We start from the raw sequence: 18,889 nt of genomic DNA on the forward strand, positions 1-18,889 counted from the left end.
CTTTCCCCTATTACAATTTAACCATTCCTCTATTTAGGACATTAAAGTTGTTTCTAATTTTTTACCATTGTAAATAACTGAGATAAACATGACCATACGTATATCTTTTCTCTCTTTTCTCATTGTTTTCTTGGGCTATATTCCTGGTAGTGGAATTAAAGTGTTGAGGGTTACCACTTTTCAGAAAATTTATACTCCCTCTATCAGTGTATTAAAATGCAAATGTCTGTTTAAGATATCATGTTCAAAAGAATGTATTGAAGCCCCTTGAGAGAAATTTCTCCCCAGGAGATCTCCAAGATCCTGAGGAATCAGGTAGAGTATAGTAAACTGCGCGGTTGGGCTTTAACAGTCAGGAGGTATCTGTTGCCTCCGCTCTGCAAAGATAGGAGATGGGTGTTTGTCAGATAGGAAACAGGAACTCAGTGGGTGGACCTAAAAGGGAGTGTGGGCTTTGAAACAGGAAAAAAGAAGTCTGCTTCTGATAGTGAAAGAGACACATTATTGTGTTGTCTTGATCACCCATATCCTACTGGGTCAAACTGTCATTCTGTAGCCACCAAGCAGTTATACTCAACCCTGGATTGTATTTGCAGTTTTTTCATTTTGCTTTCTCAGTGTTGTGTTACTGTTCCATGTGCATGATCTTTTTAGATTTTTCATTTCAGGAAATGGTAGACCAGAAACCAGGCAGTTATTTGATACTTTCCTCTTCCTCTCTCCCTATATCCAATCCTTCACAAGTTCTCTTTCTCTAAAATACTGCTTTAATTGGTTTACTTTTCTCATTTTTGACTTCCATATCCAATTCCAAGCCAAAATCGTCTCTTGCCTAGACTACTTCAGTGCCCTCCTACCTCATTTTCTTGTTTTCATTTTTGCTTCAGAAAGTTCATTTCTAAATTTTGGCACAATTAATCATTTAAACATTTAAATAGATGATGTCATTTCTAATTATTTCTTTCTGTACATAAAGTCCCACGTCCTCAGTTTGGGCTAGAAATTCTGGTATGATTTTACCCTGCTCACTTTTAGCTCCTTACCTTTTGGCTCTCTCTATTCTTGCTCATTTTGTTTCAGTCACAATGATCATTCCACTCTTGATTGGAAGATCAGCTCTTTCTGGCCTTTGGGTCTTTGCACATGCATTTCTCTGCACCTGGAATGGTCTTCCTGCCACCCTTCACCTAGCTAATCCCTTCATCTGGCAGGTCTCAGTTTAATCGTCACTTTCATAGAAAGGCTGTATTATATAGCAAGCCCTTGTTTTCCTTCATAAACTTCTCACAATTAAGAATACACATATTTAATTCTGTCTCTTTCATTAGAAAGTTTTTTGAGACCACAGATGATGTCTACCATAATAGACTGAATATCTGGGACTTAGCACAATTTCTAGCATAGACTATGTGTTCTTCATTGAAATAAAACATAATATCCAGCATAGTGATAGGAAGAAAATAGGATTTAAGATATAGTTACTTAAGGACAATTCCCTGTTGCCATTAAAATGTAAAATCAGGGATTTTCAAGTTTAGTGTCATATAACTGAATTCAGAAATAATTCTCTAAAGCATGAAACCAACAGAGGCAAGTCATACTTAATCCATATTTCAAAGTATGTCCAGTTTTTCTCTATTCTCTGACTGGGACAGATTTGGGATCAGGGCAGGATTAAATTAGCTGCTTCCCTATGGTGGGTACTTTAATACTCTTCATCACCTGGTGACGTGGGTACTCACCAGTAGGCTGTGACACAAAGCATGGAAATGCTGCTGATTTGTTTCCAGCTCATCCCATTCCAGCCGCCAACAGCTTGTGGGTCTGAGGATGAAGGGGAGTCCATATGTCAATGATTCGCAGACCCCACTGGATTTTAGAGCCCTGGGAAGAGAAAATGGAAGTGTGAGGCTCCTTAGTGGTATCCAGAACCTTGACCCAGATCCACTTAAATTTAGCTTAAGTCTAAGACTGTATTGTGAAATCCTTTAGGTTAGGGCCTGTGAATTATTCACCTTAGGATGTACCTATCAGGGTATATGGCACACAGCAGAGTCTCAAAGTCTGTGAATTAATGAACACAGCACCTATTCTGAGACCTCAAGACTCTGATGGGTATTTCCTCTCCTGAGCTTACTCTGTCCCATTCATTCCTGCTGCAGCAACCACATTACACAACAGTATGCTAACGATCTGCATCCCAGACCTGGTTCTTCTGTGGCAAGATGCTGATGGAAGACACAGTTAAGAAGAGATTGCGTTTAAGCAGTTTCCCCAGCAGCATCCATTGTCCCAAGTCCATAGACAAGCTTACTCAGATACCTGTACAGGGGCACTGTGATACAACTAGGAAGCAGTAAAAGTGGTCTTTGCCATCATTCCTAATTCAGCTCTGGAACTGATTCTCTTGGAAACAAGAATTCTAGTACTTAAAGAAATAGAAAGGTGAGGTAGATTCTAGCTGCCACTCATTCCTTGAAGATCAGATCTCTGTCCTGATGTCTAAACATAGTAGGTGTTCAATAAACATTTGCTGAATAGATAAACATCGTTCTGTTTCTTTTTTTCCTCTGCATTCTCAGAGACTTTCTGGATTTCCAGTCTTCATCCAGAATTTAGAATATTCTACTGAGATATATCTTCCACTGTCTCCTCATTCATCTCCACATACTGAGCAGTCTGACCTTGAAATTTCATGCCCACACCTGTAGTTGCTACTCTGGAATTGACCCCCTGCTGCCTGACACTTGGGGATGCCCTTGCCCTCCCTCTATCTTAGTCTTCCTAGCTGGAACCAATAAGAGTAAATATTTGCATGGATTAGGGAGGTTCTCTTGAACCATACTTGATCACCCGGAGCTTGTAACAAGAGGCTGATGACTGGGAAACCATCTGGTAGAGGGTGCTGAAGTCTCCTTTGGGGTCATCCCTCCTCAAGGAGCCATCAGCTGTTCCAGGGAGTAGGGATGGGCTGAGAAGTCGCTCTTGGAGATCACATTTCAGGCACACTACAATAAAAACGGCATTTGGGGAGGGATTGTTTGTCACCAGTTACCTCAGGCTATATAATTAAGAGAGCTCATCGCCACCCATTCCGTGTCCACCAGGCAAGTAAGGGTTGGGAGGCAGGGAAGCGGACAGAGGAGCAGATCTGAAATAATATTGCTCTACATAACAGGTAATTTTATTTTCTGGGTGTGACATGATTTTTTTTCTTGTTTTACTTCTGGGCTGGCTGAGCAGTTTCCTCATAGTGAGAGATCTGGCTTGTGTTTGAGTACAAGAGGAATGTGTGTCCGCTGTGGAGGAGGCAGTTAACACTGCAATATGCAGGGCCTTTTGGCAATCAGAGAAGGAAATTTTGCCCCTCCTGCTTCCCTGTGGCTAAGCTTTGGCAAGACTGCAGGTCAGATGAAGGAAGAGCAGGAAAGCAGAAGTCAGGCAGTCAGCTGACAGCTACTGCTTCTCTGTGAGCTCTTCCAGGACATTCGAGGGAGGGGGAGGACTAAGTTCCTGAAACGGTTTATTTTATAATTCCCCAAGTGAATAGAACCTTTTGGACCTTGCAACATCACTGCGGCAACATACAACAGTTCTGAGGGTGTTTCCCCTATGTGTGGAGGTTTTTTATGCTTCCATAAGCTTCTTCTCCAGCAGGCGCATTCACATGTCACAGTGTACAATGTTCTGTTGCTCTAGATTTGAATCCTTGATATTAAGAAGGTTTTAAATGAAATATATATTGGGTTTAAGTATTGTTAACAAATTATGAATATATGAGTGTTCTGTACTTGTGAGAAGGTTAGCTGTTGATGTCAGTGATTTGTGAAATGACTGAAGTACCTGCAACATGAGGTAAAAACAAAAGAAGAAATAATGTAGAAAAAAATAGATCTAGCTGGGCCTGGCATCCAGACCTGGATATCACTCTGGATGAGAGAGCTCTTGGCCAGGTGTGTCCCAGAGCCCAGGAAGTCATTAGGAGGGACCCTGCCTAGGACTCCTGCTACTGCGAAGTCGCTTCAGTCGTGTCCGACCCTGTGCGACCCCATAGACGGCAGACCACCAGGCTCCCCCGTCCCTAGGATGCTCCAGGCAAGAACACTGGAGTGGGTTGCCATTTCCTCCTCTAATGCATGAAAGTGAAAAGTGAAAGTGAAGTTGCTCAGTCGTCTCCAACTCTTAGCGACCCCATGGACTGCAGCCCACCAGGCTCCTCTGTCGATGGGATTTTCCAGGCCAGAGTACTGGAGTGGGGTGCCACTGCCTGCTCTGGCCTAGGATTCCAGCTTCCCCTTACTTCCTCTGTGCCTGACTGCTTCATTGTTGAGTCCTTGGGCTTTAGGATTAGACAGCTGTGTGCATCTGGCTGAGGTTCTTGACTCTGGCTGCAATAAGAATCACCTAGTGAACTTGTCTGTTACGGATGTCTGGCCCCTACCTCACACCAGCAAAACTGGGATCTCTGGGGCTGGAGCTGATATTGGTATTTTTAAAAGTTCCTCATTTGATTCTTACTGTAGCCAAGGATGAGAACTACTGGAACTGTAGTCTCAGCAATGTTCCAAAGCTGGGAAAGATATTTTAGCAGGGTTTGAGTCTAGAACCAGGTATGCTTCTCATCACTCAGACCCAGGTGCAGAGACAGCAGAGACCAAAATCAGAAAAGAAGTTCATTCGAGGCAGACTATGCTCTGTCAAGAAGAGGCCTCTGAGGAAGCATCTAGGGAGAGGGTGAAGGACCCGAGGTGGCTGCAGAAGCAGGTAGTGTTGGGTGGAGAACCTTGTAAGGAGAAGTCAGAGTGAACATCTGAGGAGCAGTCCTCAAAAGATTATATATTAGGAGAGCTCAGGGTTTCAATTAGCCTTTTTTTCCCTTAGGGAAACACATTTCTAGAAATTCACATAAAGAGCAATGCATCAGTTTTGTGAACAATGGATAACTATAATATGGTCTTTATTGTGCTTGTTTAAACTCTCATGTGGGTCATACCCACCCCAGGAGAGGCCTACCTTCTTTGGACCTCATTCCAAGTGGTACCTGAGCATCTGGATTCCAGTGAAGATGTTTTCAGCAATTCTACCACCATCCTAGATCTAAGTTCTACCACCCACCCTGAAGACCTGTGGATTTCCAAAAAATAACTGCAGATGGAGATACATTCTGGGTCTGACCCTGGTGTTGAAAGCCACGGGAAAAGAGAGGGCAAAGCAGAGAATTCTCAGTATTACCATGGGCAAATGCCATGTAGCAGCAGAAGAAAGGCTGGCTGCCGGAGATCCTGGCTCTGGATGGCCCTAGCCCTCCTATTGAGAGAAGTGCCTGGCAGGATGCAGGTTGCTTGGTAAGTAAGTGCCCAGGCTCTGGAGGTGACAGACCAGGGTTTGATGAATATCCTCTGGGCTGAGAGTAATCAAATGTATAAAATATAGATTTCTAATCCTAAGGGTTAAGAATGGGATTTGGAGTTGCTTGGCTTCAGATTTTGGCTTGGCTATTAATTTTCTGTGCAGCCCCAGGGGAAATATTTAATTCCTTTGAGTGTCAGTTTTCTCATCTGTAAACAGGGATAATATTATATTTATTGATTTTAAGACACATTTTTTTTTTCACTTACTATATATAAGGCAATGGCACTCCACTCCAGTACTCTCGCCTGGAAAATCCATGGATGGAGGAGCCTGGTAGGCTGCAGTCCATGGGGTCGCTAAGAGTTGGACATGACTCAGCGACTTCACTTTCACTTTTCCTTTCATGCACTGGAGAAGGAAATGGCAACCCACTCCAGTGTTCTTGCCTGGAGAATCCCAGGGATGGTGGAGCCTGGTGGGCTGCCGTCTATGAGGTCACACAGAATCGGACATGACTGAAGCGACTTAGCAGTGTCTCTGTGTATGTCTTACAATCACTATGGACTAGGCAGACACTCTTAATCCTTACTTCCTATTCTAACCTAAAAGAACTCTCTCAGTAAGAATAAAATAATATTTCTAAGTGATAAAAAGCAATGTGTCACATTTAATTGGAATTGGTTTTCTTTCTTGGTGGTACATAAAATAATGGTATATCTTATAATTGACACCATCTAGGCTTCCCTGGTAGCTCAGATGGTAAAGAATCTGCCTGCAATGCAGGACACCCAGGTTCTATCCCTGAGTTGGGAAGATCCTCTGGAGAAGAGAACAGCAACCCACTCCAGTATTCTTGCCTGGAGAATTCCACGGACAGAGGAGCCTGGTGGGCAACAGTTCATGGGATTGCAAAGAGTCAGACACGACTGAAGTGACTAACACTTTCACTTTTAGATTCAATGGCATGTGATAACAGTACCTGCATCATGTTGTTGTTATGGAGATGAAATAGGCTAATGCAAAGAAAGGAGTTAACACTGTTTGGGAAAAATAGATAAGAAGTGAGCAATTGGTCTTGGGCAAAGCAGGTGGAATGGAGGCCTTGGGAAGATTTTACACACAAAGGAAAGACAGTAAAATCAAGCGAAGTTGTTAAAGGCATCCCAGGCCCTAGACTGAAATGGGGGAAAAGGGGAGATATATTAAGAACCCAATGGCTATCTCTATAAAGAAAGGACCAAGGTGTATCTTCCCCTTTGGGGACAGAAGCTGGTATCCATTTTTCTCATTAAGCGCACACTCCTAAAGTGGAAGACACAATTTAGTCTTTTCCCTTTGAAGCTGAGGCTGACTATACTGATGGGTCCATTTGAAGGCCCTGCCACCCAGGTCTTAGAACCACCTTCAAAGGGGATGGAGACTAGAAATGGCTTTATCCCTACAATCTAGTGGGACCTGGATTAGCTATCACTGCCAACTGGAGCAGTATCCAGGACCTTGCTGGCATGCCTACAACACTGGATTGACCTCTTGGTTTCCACAATTGCCAGAACGTACTTTGTTAACGTTGTCTAGGGCCACTAGTTGAACACCCTGGGACTTGTTCTGTAGTTGCTTTAGTTCCTCTCAATTTGGTGTCTTCCTATTGAGAAGATCTCTATTTAATCATTTAGTTTTGGTTCTTTTCCTCTCCTTACAGGCCCTAATCATGTTATTGAGGTACCAGCTTACCTGAAATTATGTCAATAATATCTGCCACATCAAAAATGAAAACTGGAGAAAACATATGATTCATTGTTCTCTCATGTAGTGTAGCTGATGCCCTATTATTGAGGTGTTTAAGTCTCTACATTGAAACGAACTGGGTCTTGCTGTCTGGGTTTAATCAGGTTCAGTTTCCTAATTGAAAATTAGAAGTTTAGAAATTCTCATGCTGACATTGGACAGCCTCATCCTCTCCTTTTCCAGTCCCTAAACCTCAACTACTCTGTATTCTGATGACTTTCCAATCCTAATTCTAGACTAGGATAATCATTGTCTATGTAATATATCTTTTAGGGAGAGTGTACTTGAATCATCTCTGGTTCTGGAAATGTTGCTGATACTCCGTGAAGGAAGAAGAAGGTGGACATGTTCTCGATCTGTTCCGCTGTTATGCAGCCAGGCTTTGAAGAAAATCTCCATGCTGACAATATCACTGTCTATAGTCTGAAGATCAATGTCAGTTGCCAGGATAGAACTCTCTGCAGTAGAAAGGGAAACAGTAGTTACAGTGTTTAATTCTTTAGTTACAAATTTTGAAAAACATAAAATATTAAAAGCACCCATTTTTGAACCTATTAATTCTACCTCTAGATATCTAGCCTAGAGACATTCTTGGATAGTACCCAAAGAGACATATGCAAAGATGTTTAGCACAGCATTGTTGCAAAAACAACTAATCAAAGCCCCAAACAGAAAGCAATTCAAATGTCCATCAATAGGGAAATATTTAAATAAATTATGGCATAGACTATGGAGTACTATGCAGCTGTTAACAAAGTTAAATGTACTGACATGGAAAGCTAGGAGAGAGTGCATAAAGAAAGTTCTAGAACAGAGTATAGTGTGACTCATTTATATAAAAATAAAACTGTTAGCCTAAGTGCATACATATGTATGGAAATGCCTTTTACAGAGCTCTGGAAGTCTGCTATTAAATTGTTAATAGTGGATAGGAGTAGAAATGGGGCAGAATTCTGAGATACATTCACTTTTTATTATTTATACTTCTATACAGTTGAATTTTATTGTATTTATGTATTTTCCATATTTAAAAAAATTTTAGAATACAAAAATAGCCAAAAATAATATAGCAATTCAAGTTCAGTTCAGTTCAGTCACTCAGTCATGTGCGACTCTTTGTGACCCCCATGCACTGCAGCACACCGGGTGTCCCTGTCCATTACCAATTCCTGGAGCTTGCTCAAACTCATGTCCATCGCGTCAGTGATGCCATCTAACCATCTCATCCTCTGTCATTCCCTTCTCTTCCTGCCTTCAATCTTTCCCAGCATCAAGGTCTTTTCCAGTGAGTCAATTCTTCACAATCAGGTGGCCAAAGTATTGGAGCTTCAGCTTCAGCATGAGTCATTCCAGTGAATATTCAGGAATGATCTCCTTTAGGATGGATTGGTTGGACCTCCTTGCAGTCCAAGAGACTCTTAAGAGTCTTCTCCAATACCACAGTTCAAAAGCATCAATTCTCCAGTGCTCAGCTTTCTTTATGGTCCAACTCTTATATCCACAATGCAAGTTAAATACTTAGTTAATGAGGTCTTCAATTTTATGTTATTATTTCACAGTGAAAATGTATTCAATTATTTCCTCTGTTATAAAACAAAAATTTTTAAAAGACTAAAAGAGAAAAGATGAATTATAAGCTCTACCTTCTGATACAGAATTATACAAGTTTGCCATTGGCATACTATATCTCACAAGCGTAGCAGCCAAGAAGACAGGGATGGTCTGGTGGAGTGTGATTTGATTCCCAATCTGAATGAATGGGACTAGGTAGGCGGAGTGATGAGACTTTGCTGGTCTATTTCCTTCTTTAGGCAACACTAGCTCAGGAATTGGGATCTGGATCTGGACATAAAGTTGGTCAGTAAAAGCCAAATATAAGGTGATAGAGGAAGCACAGAGAGAGGAAATGAGACAAGAGCTGGAAAGAAACCGAAGAGGAACCTGGCTTTTTTTGCCTCACCATGAGGGACTCTCAGAAATACTTTTACAAAGGGCCTAAGAAAAGTCAGTCACTCCAATGAATTAACTTCTGTGTATGACTCATGGACCCCAAGGAGAACGCCGGTTTATTTCTAGAACGACATTCCTGAGGACAAGTCTGCAGAGGTGGCAGACTCTCCACAGGGAACAAAGGGCTTCAGTCCAACGTGTTGGCACCCACACAGGGAAAGTGTGGTGAGACTTAAGTGACTTCATGTCATATTTATCGACTTATTATGTGGCTGAAAACGGGCACCAAATGCATTTCTCTTTGACCCAGTATAGTTAAAACTTTACCACTGGTTACGCTTGCCTTCTGAGGCGGACCATATTCTGCCTATGGGATGTGAATCTCTCTAAATAAATTCGCTTTCACTTAAAAAAAAAAAAACTTCTGCCATCTTCTGTGAATAGTTATGAGGATTCACTAGCTAATGAACTCATTCCATCAAGCAATAATATTGATTATGTACTACACAGAAGGTGAAATACTATATAAAGATATATGATACTCTTTACCTTAATGAGTTTATAAAGCAACATTGTTCTTAACCATTTCTCCTTAAACTCTCATCTATTCCACTGTTTTCAACTACTACAGTGATAAATATGAACTCATTGTCAAATAAATGCTCTTCATAAGTGAGGAGAAATGTTCTTTTTAATAACGGGAAACTTATTGTGTCATAGGAAAAACAAGAAGTAATTTTTCTGAGTCTGGACTTCAACTTGAGTAATAAGTAGGGAAATGACTGAACAGCTTCTCTTCAAAGAAGCAAAACAGTTATTAAAGTATAAGGAGGCAGATATAGAACTAAATAAATGAAGTAGAAAAAAGGATCTCAAAAAGTGGAGCAGATGATACTGCTTTGAGTTCAAACAACAGAATTTTGGAGAAGATAAGTGTTTCTTTTTCTTCTCCCCAGTGAAATGGTAAAAGACTAGAAAATTCCTACCATGGGTATGGGGACAGAGCAAAGTATCTCCCCATTAAGAATCTGGAAATAAGAAAAATAGGGGTTTCCTCAGATAGTTAAAAAATAAAGTCAATACAGAGTGATGAGGTCAATGAAAAACAGTCACTTTAAAAAGAATGGCTTATAGACCAAAGCAAGATTTGGCTGGAGCCTATGGATGGTACTGGCTCATCCAAAGAATGGATGGATCCATTAGAAGGAGAGAGGGTTGACCAGAAATGGAGCATAGAGAAAGGGAGGAACAGCGGTAGATGCTGGCCTTGATTAGCCAAGCATATCTCAAAGGAGAGGGCGTGCTAGCTCAGTGAGGAGTCCCAGCGGCAGGAAGGCAGGATACATTTGTCAAGTTTCTGCTCTTCTTGGTGATTATAGTGGTTATGGTCTTTCCTCTAAGGTAGTCTGGCCAACAACTTTAGTCTTGAGCTTGATAAGGTGAGTCTATCTCTGAGAGGATGTTGACAAGATCAACTTTCTGACTCTGTAAAGCTGGAGAAGCAAGTCTGAAACATGGCACCTCTGTGAAGGAAAATGCCAGTCTTCCCTGCAGACACACCATCAATGTTGCTAAGTTCTTTCCAACTTCTTTTTGTTTTGTGATTGAAAGTTTGTACCTTTTACTCCCCCTCAGCTATTTCTCTGCTCTCCTTACTATACTTCCTGTTTATTCCCTATATCTACACCTCTGTTTCTGCTTAGTTATGTTTGTTCATTTGTTTTGCTGTTTAGATTCTACGTATAAGTGAAATCTGAAAGTATTTGTCTTTCTCATTTCACTTAGAATAATAGCTTCTAGGTCTGCCCATGCTGCTGTAAATGGCAAGATTGACTTGTTGTTGTTGTTGTTTTTTTTAACTATGGCTGAGTAATAGTCCATAAAGAATATTCCACATCTTCTTTATCCATTCATCTATCGATGGGCACTTAGGTTTCTTTCATATCTAGGCTACTGTACATAATGCTACAATAAACATAGGGATGCATGTATCTTTTAAAATGAGTGTTTTTTCTTCAAATAAACACCCAGGAGTGGAACTGATGGATCATATGGTAGTTCTATTTTTAACTTTTTGAGGAAACTCCATATTGTTCTTCACAGTGGCTGCACCAATATTGCATTCCACTAACAGTGCATGAGAGTTCCCCTTTCTCCACATTCTTGTCAACACTTGTTATTTGTTGTCTTTTTGATAATAGCCATTCTGACAGGTGTCAAGTGATTGTGGTGTTGATTTGCATTTCTCTGATGATTAGTGATGCTGAGCATCTTTTCATGTGCCTGTTGACAGAGCATGTCTTCTTTGGAAAAATGTCTTTTTAGGCTCCTCACCCATTTTTAGATTGGGTTGTTTGTTTTTTGATGTTGAGTTGTATAGTTTCTATGTATATTTTGAATATTAATCCTTTTTTGAGATATGTCATTTGCAAAAGATAGTAGGCTGCCTTTTCATTTTGTCAATTGTTTCCTTCACTGTGCAAAACCTTTTCAGTTTGCTGTAGTCCCATTTATTTTTGCTCTGCTTCCCTTGCCTGAGTAGACATATCCCCCCAAATATTGCTAAGATTGATACTGAAGAGTTCACTGTGTATGTTTTCTGATTTTATGGTTTCAGGTCTTACATTTAATATTTTAATCCATTTTGAGCTTATTTTTGTATATGGTGTGAGAGTTCTTTTCAACTTAACCTATAGATTCTTCAGAGAGCCACTGAGTAGAGCTTCTTCCTTTGAAACAGTTCTTAGTAATTGCATAGAGAGCTATGCTTCAGGTTTGAGGGGACCTTCTCAAAAACAGTCGTATTATCTAAGCTAAACAGTAATGTGGAAACCAGAACACTTTAGAGGGGGAACTTCTTTTCCACATTCTCTGTCACTGGTCAAGGCATTCATTTCTTTGTGCCTGAATTATAGCAGTAGCCTCTTAGCTGCCCCATCAAACTCCATTCTTTTCCCTCTGGTACTTCTTACTACCAATTAATTTTTCTAAAACATAGTTTCACCATATCCTTCCTTTGCTAAAGAGCACATACTGCCTTTCTGCTGTCAGCTTCTTTATTCTCTTCACTCATTCTGGACCATTTGTTACTACTACTCATTACTCCTCAGATACCCCCATATGCATGTGCTCAAGTTGCTAAGTCATGTCTGACTCTTTGTGACCCTATGGACTATGGAGCCCACCAGACTTCTTTGTCCATGGGATTTTCTAGGCAAGAAGACTGGAGTGGGTTGCCGTTTCCTTCTCCAGGGCATCTTCCCGACCCAGGGATCGAACCCATGTTTCCTGCGTTGGCGGGCAGACTTTTTTTTTAACCACTGAGCCACCAAGGAAGCCCTATCATACATTCCTCTTTTTTCTACCTGTTGAGAGCCTATCAACACCCCCGCCCCTCCATCCTCTGGCTTAGTAGCTTGCATAGAGCTGAAGTTCAGCAAATGCCTATTCCTCAGCTCTTATTACTTTTTCCTGTAACTCTTCTGCTTCAACTAAATTAGTCTCCTTGCCGTGCTGTTTCCGTCCTTAGTGCTTTTTAAATCTATGGCCTGCAATTTCTCCAGAATTCAACTCAGACTGACTTTTTCTAGGGAGTTATGCTTAATTATGGGCTTTCCAAGGTGGTTCCAGTGGTAAAGAACCCACCTGCCAATGCAGGAGACATAAGAGACGTGGGTTCGATCCCTGGGTTGAGATGATTCTCTGGAGAAGGAAATGGCAACCCACGCCAGTGTTCTTGCCTGGAGAATCCCATGGACAGAGGAGCCTGGCAGGCTGTGGTCCATAGTATCTCAGAGTCGAACACAACTGAAGTGACTTGGCGTGCAAGCACATGTTTAATTATATCCTCCCTATCTGACTTTAATCAGTAGCCCCTGAGTATCTGTGGGCTTAGTTTGGGGAATACTAATTATACTTGTTACTTGTTTCTCCTGAAAGGTTTTCTGATTTTTTTTTTCTTTTGCTTATTTGTTTAATGAAAGGTGGTGGAATGTAGTAGAAAGACAAGGGTTTGAGTCGTGGCTTGAAAGTTGTTAGCTATGCTATTTTGAGCAAAGTAGGGAAAGCACAACCTATTTCATAGTTATAGGAGGCATAAGAAATGAGATGATTATCTATGAATGGCATATAGCAGGTCTAACAAATGAAATTTTCTTCCTTTTCTCTCATCAACAAAATGAGTTGCTCTTATAGGAAAAGAAGATACTTTCCTTTTTAAAAAGTATTTTCCCCCCTACTTGCTTATCTTGGTGACTTTCTCCTTGCCACCAACAAGCATAAGAACATCAACACTTGGGACTGTGTTCTTTACAAATACAACTAAATGTACTAAACCTGGGGAATGCGGAGGAGACTTCTCAGACGAAAACCAGCTCTCATACTGACTGGTGAGCAGGGTAGTCAGTGGGACCGGTCCCACTGAGGTTATGAACTAAAACTTTACTGGAGTCAACGTGTGGCTCTCAGGCTCGGCCCTGAGTTGTTTGGGTGTTCCTGACAGGAGAGGAAGGCCTGGTCTGTTGCAGTTAAGCCATAGCCAGCATTTTCGTTCAGTTTTTAGACTTACTCTGCCACCCTGTGGCCATAAGCGGTGATATCCTTCACTGAGCTAAGGTTTTCTGGAAGACCCACAATAATGGGAAAGACTAAGAAAACCTATGAGTGCCAAAGCATTGATGCTTTTGAACTGTGGTGTTGGAGAAGACTCTTGAGAGTCCCCTGGACTGCAAGGAGATCCAACCAGTCCATCCTAAAGGAAATCAGTCCTGAATATTCATTGGAAGGACTGATGCTGAGGCTGAAACTCCAATACTTTGGCCACCTGATCTACTCATTTGAATAGACCCTGAAGCTGGGAAAGATTGAAGGTGGGAGGAGAGAGGATAACAGAGGATGAGATGGTTGGATGGCATCACCGACTCAATGGACATGAATTTGAGTAAACTCCAGGAGTTGGTGATGGACAGGGAGGCCTGGCATGCTGCAGTCCATGGGATCGCAAAGAGTTGGACACGACTGAGTGACTGAACTGAACTGAAAAAAACCTAAGGGTAATAATGTAATGCCTAAAGCAATGCTTCTCAGAAGTTAACCCTAAAATAGGGTTACAAAATTGAAATGTGTTTAAAATGGGAGAATTTAATACTTTAACACGTACATACATATGTAATGGTTATATTTCTCTCATGACATAGAATGTCTAAAGAAGAGGCCCAGGAAAATTGTGCTCCTGGCCAGTCCTGCACAACCTCCCCAGTCCCACAAAGGTCTTGACCTATAGGAAAATTCTATTTCTTTCTAAATGACTATGATGTTACCTGTCCTTTGGTGTCATGGATGGGCTTCAAGGGTTCTGGGAACCCTTGAAATTGAATACAACTCAGTTTGTAAGAGCATAGGTGTATTTTGGTGGGGTGGAAGAGATGGTTAAGTCCTTAGCTTTTATTAGATTCTCAGAAGAGCTCTGTGAACCTCAAAATGTCAAGAACTACTACAGAAACTATGTAATCATGGTACCTTAGCTTCCTGGGTCAGTTTACAATCAGTGCTATCTACTCTGTGAATACAGGAGTGGCTTTAGGATGCTAACAACTAGGATAAGTAACCAGAGCAGAGAGTTTTCTCAGGAATAACTGTTCAGGTTCATTCAACCACAGTTTTTAAGTCAGTAACTGCAAGGGGATAGTCTCCAACACATTACAATGTTAGGGGCAGTCCAGCTTGTCTTTCTGAACTTATAACCTCATTTGTGGTGGTAATGATTGAACCCTGGGAGAAAGGGAAAGCCTGTTGAAAGGAGGTGGTGGGGTAGTGGGAGTTAAGGCAGTGTGTCCTCTGTAGAGAAGTGAGCATAGTACTGACCAAGTGGTGATCATTTTCTTAGGATCCCTGTCTATAAGAGGGGTTAAAACATCAGTAGAAGTGTAATGAGATAGAGAACATTTATTTCTTGGAACTATTCTCAGGGAGAATACTATTGCCATTCATTCATTCATTCACTTATTTAATTTGTCATTCAAATGATTATTAGTACCTTCCATGAGCTAGGCACTGCTTGGGGTCAACAATGAAGAAGACAAATTCTTTGCTTTTATGGTTTACCATTCTAGCGGGAGAACAGACAATAAACACACAAAGTAGAAAACAATTACAGAAAATAATAGGTAACTTTGAAGAAAAATAAATCAGGATATTTGCGTGTGTCTGTGAATTTTTCTCTTGGTTCGCCAGGGAAGAAGCATGCTCTAAGAAGGTAACAGCTGAGCAGAGACTTGAACCAAGTGAAGGAGGGAGTCATGAAAACATCTATGGAAAGACTGTTCCTTACAGAGGAATCAGCAAGGTCAAAGGTCTTAAAGTGAGAATGACCTTGGTATATTGGAGGACTAGCAAGAAGGCTAAAGCAGAAAAAGGGAGGAAGTAAGGACAGGCAGGTAAGCAGCCGAGGTGAAGGATGAGATCTCCCCAAAGGAACACACTCATGTAACAACAGGTAGTCACTATACCTGTTTCTAAGAAGGGTGGGTTCCATTATTGCAAGCCTTTGACTCTGCTTAGGGGAGAAGTGTGCAAGACTGGGGCAGAAGAGAACCCGTACTCCTTTCCCTTTGCTTCTTTATAGCTCTTGGCTCCTAAACAATTGTTGAATTAGTATTCTAAAGATATTTGTTTGAAAGTGTGCCAAACTGTCAGCTTGTGTGAGATACCCATGTCTCAGTCAAGGCTTCCCACACATACTTTCCTGTCCTGTGGTAGTAATGGGCAGTGGTCGAAAAATGAGAGAGGAATCTGGGAGTCCCATGAGCAGAACTCAAGCGGAGACTCCTCAGCTTGTAGTGGACATGCCTCTTTTCCAGCCCTAGTCAGTTACCCAGAGAGGTTTACAATGGAAGGTCAAGCTGGTGCAGCCTAAGGTGGGCTAAAAGAAAAAGAAGGCTTGACTGTTAACTAAAGAATGTAATACTAATGATTCACAATGGATGATTTACATTATTAGAGACAAAACAGGGACATATGGGCATCTCTAGCTCTGAGACATGTCCTAATATAATTCCAAATGTAAGATTTCAGTCCTTAGTAAGTACATGAATTAGAAAAAAGAAATGTTTCCAGAGCAAATACTTTGGCTGGGAGAGTAATCTTTTCAGAATTGCTTTCTCAGGCCTGTTTGTTCCTAAGGGTGCAGAAGCCTGTGACTGGTTGTAGGGACTTCCCAATGGGAGAAACTGCATGGGATCCTCACACATCTGGAGCTGTGGGAGCAACACCCCGTGACAAGGAGTGGACAATATTCCCTGCCATCCAATCCTCCCCCACCCCCTCAAGCCACATGGCTTCCTAGTTCCTGACCAGGGATCAAACCCGGGCGCCCTGCAGTAGAAGCACAGAGTCCTAATCACTGGACATCGGGGAACTCCCATCCAATCCTGCTTTGAGATGCCTGACTTGCCCTGCCCTGGCCAGCCCAAATAGAGAGGAGATCTTGTAGATGCAATAAAGAGGGTCCTGGTTATGGATGGGTATCTGTATGCCTATAGAAATCAGGTGTAGCACCTTACCCACCTCTATAGACCTAGCATGAGCACAGGGTCTGGAATACAACAGGGAGCTCAGAAAATGCTTCACTGCACAAATAATCATAGCCAATATGCTCCTAACTTCCTCATGATCTTAGACCAGTCAACACTTCTCTCTAAGTTCAATTTCTTCATCTATAAAGTGGATGATGATAATACCTAGGCTTAGGGTTCAGTTCAGTGCAGTCGCTCAGTCATGTCTGACTCTTTGTGACCCCATGAATTGCAGCACGCCAGGCCTCCCTGTCCATCACCAACTCCCGGAGTTCACTCAGACTCACATCCATTGAGTCGGTGATGCCATCCAGCCATCTCATCCTCTGTCATCCCCTTCTCCTCCTGCCTCCAAGCCCTCCCAGCATCAGAGTCTTTTCCAGTGAGTCAGGTCTTAGCACGAGGTGGCCGCAGTATTGGAGTTTCAGCTTTAGCTTCATTCCCTCCAAAGAAATCTCAGGGCTGATCTTCAGAATGGACTGGTTGGATCCCTTTGCAGTCCAAGGGACTCTCAAGAGTCTTCTCCAACACCACACTTCAAAAGCATCAATTATTCGGTGCTCTGCCTTCTTCACAGTCCAACTCTCACATCCATACATGACCACAGGAAAAACCATAGCCTTGACTAGACGGACCTTAGTCGGCAAAGTAATGTCTCTGCTTTTGAATATGCTATCTAGGTTGGTCATAACTTTTCTTCCAAGGAGTAAGCGTCTTTTCATTTCATGGCTGCAATCACCATCTGCAGTGATTTTGGAGCCCCCCAAAATAAAGTCTGACACTGTTTCCACTGTTTCCCCATCTATTTCCCATGAAGTGATGGGACCAGATGCCATGATCTTCGTTTTCTGAATGTTGAGTTTTAAGCCAACTTTTTCACTCTCCTCTTTCACTTTCATCAAGAGGCTTTTTAGTTCCTCTTCACTTTTTGCCATATGGGTGGGGTCATCTGCATATCTGAGGTTATTGATATTTCTCCCGGCAATCTTGATTCCAGCTTGTGTTTCTTCCAGTCCAGCATTTCTCATGATGTACTCTGCATATAAGTTAAATAAGCAGGGTGACAATATACAGCCTTGACGTACTCTTTTTCCTATTTGGAACCAGTCTGTTGTTCCATGTCCAGTTCTAACTGTTGCTTCCTGACCTGCATACAGATTTCTCAAGAGGCAGGTGAGGTGGTCTGGTATTCCCATCTCTTGCAGAATTTTCCACAGTTTATTGTGATCCACACAGTCAAAAGCTTTGGCATAGTCAATAAAGCAGAAATAGATGTTTTTCTGGAACTCTCTTGCTTTTTTGATGATCCAGCGGATGTTGGCAATTTGATCTCTGGTTCCTCTGTCTTTTCTAAAACCAGCTTGAACATCAGGAAGTTCACAGTTCACATATTGCTGAAGTCTGGCTTGGAGAATTTTGAGCATTACCTTACTAGCATGTGAGATGAGTGAAATTGTGTGGTAGTTTGAGCATTCTTTGGCATTGCCTTTCTTTGGAATTGGAATGAAAACTGACCTTTTCCTGTCCTGTGGCCACTGCTGAGTTTTCCAAATTTGCTGGCATATTGAGTGTAGCACTTTCACAGCATCATCTTTCAGGATTTGAAACAGCTCAACTGGAATTCCATCACCTCCACTAGCTTTGTTCCTATTAGGACGGCATTAAATCTATTGGTGTGGCCCTGATGCCAATGCAATAGACACGGGATCGATCCCTGGGTTGGGAAGGTCCCCTGGAGAAGGAAATGGTATGGCCCTGAGAACTCAGACCAAGGAGTTTTGCCTTCTTAATGCCCAAGCGAGCTAAGAGAAGGATCTACTCTGAGGTGAAAGTAAAAGTTGGAGGAACCAAGAAACACTGTAAGACTTACTGGGGATTTAGGTAGAGTAAGAAAATGTTTTTAAAAAAGGGACAGAAACTAAAGAAAGTCCTAAAACATATCCTAAACAACAGCAATGAAAATCTAGATAACAGTTTTGTAATCCTCTATATATGTATGAATTTTTACATTATTAGAGGTGTATCTTCAGGGTATTAGATTCTTAGAAGTGAGAGTGGTGAGTCAAAAGTAAATGCCTAAAAAAAAAACCCCAAACGCCTAAGTAGTTTTGTTAGATACTGCTAATTATTGTTCAGTTGCTAAGTCATGTGTGTCCAGCTCTTTGTGACCCCATGGACTGCAGCATGCCAGGCTTCCCTGTCCTTCACTATCTCCCAGAGTTTGCTCAAAT

General features: G+C 41.7%; 1 protein-coding gene across 1 annotated transcript in view; it reads right to left on the reverse strand.

Moving 5' to 3' along the window:
* The window catches only part of M1AP (meiosis 1 associated protein), a 75,242-nt gene that overhangs the window by 20,112 nt on the left and 36,241 nt on the right, over positions 1–18,889 (reverse strand). The window contains exons 4-6 of the mRNA XM_069581931.1: positions 7,422–7,595; positions 2,846–3,008; positions 1,743–1,884 (exon numbers count right to left, since the gene is read on the reverse strand). Of these exons, the coding sequence (XP_069438032.1) occupies positions 1,743–1,884; positions 2,846–3,008; positions 7,422–7,595 (479 nt within the window). The remainder of the gene's footprint in view (positions 1–1,742; positions 1,885–2,845; positions 3,009–7,421; positions 7,596–18,889) is intronic.

The sequence above is a fragment of the Ovis canadensis genome, chromosome 3, assembly GCF_042477335.2.
Source record: "Ovis canadensis isolate MfBH-ARS-UI-01 breed Bighorn chromosome 3, ARS-UI_OviCan_v2, whole genome shotgun sequence".
NCBI classification, from domain to species: domain Eukaryota; kingdom Metazoa; phylum Chordata; class Mammalia; order Artiodactyla; family Bovidae; genus Ovis; species Ovis canadensis.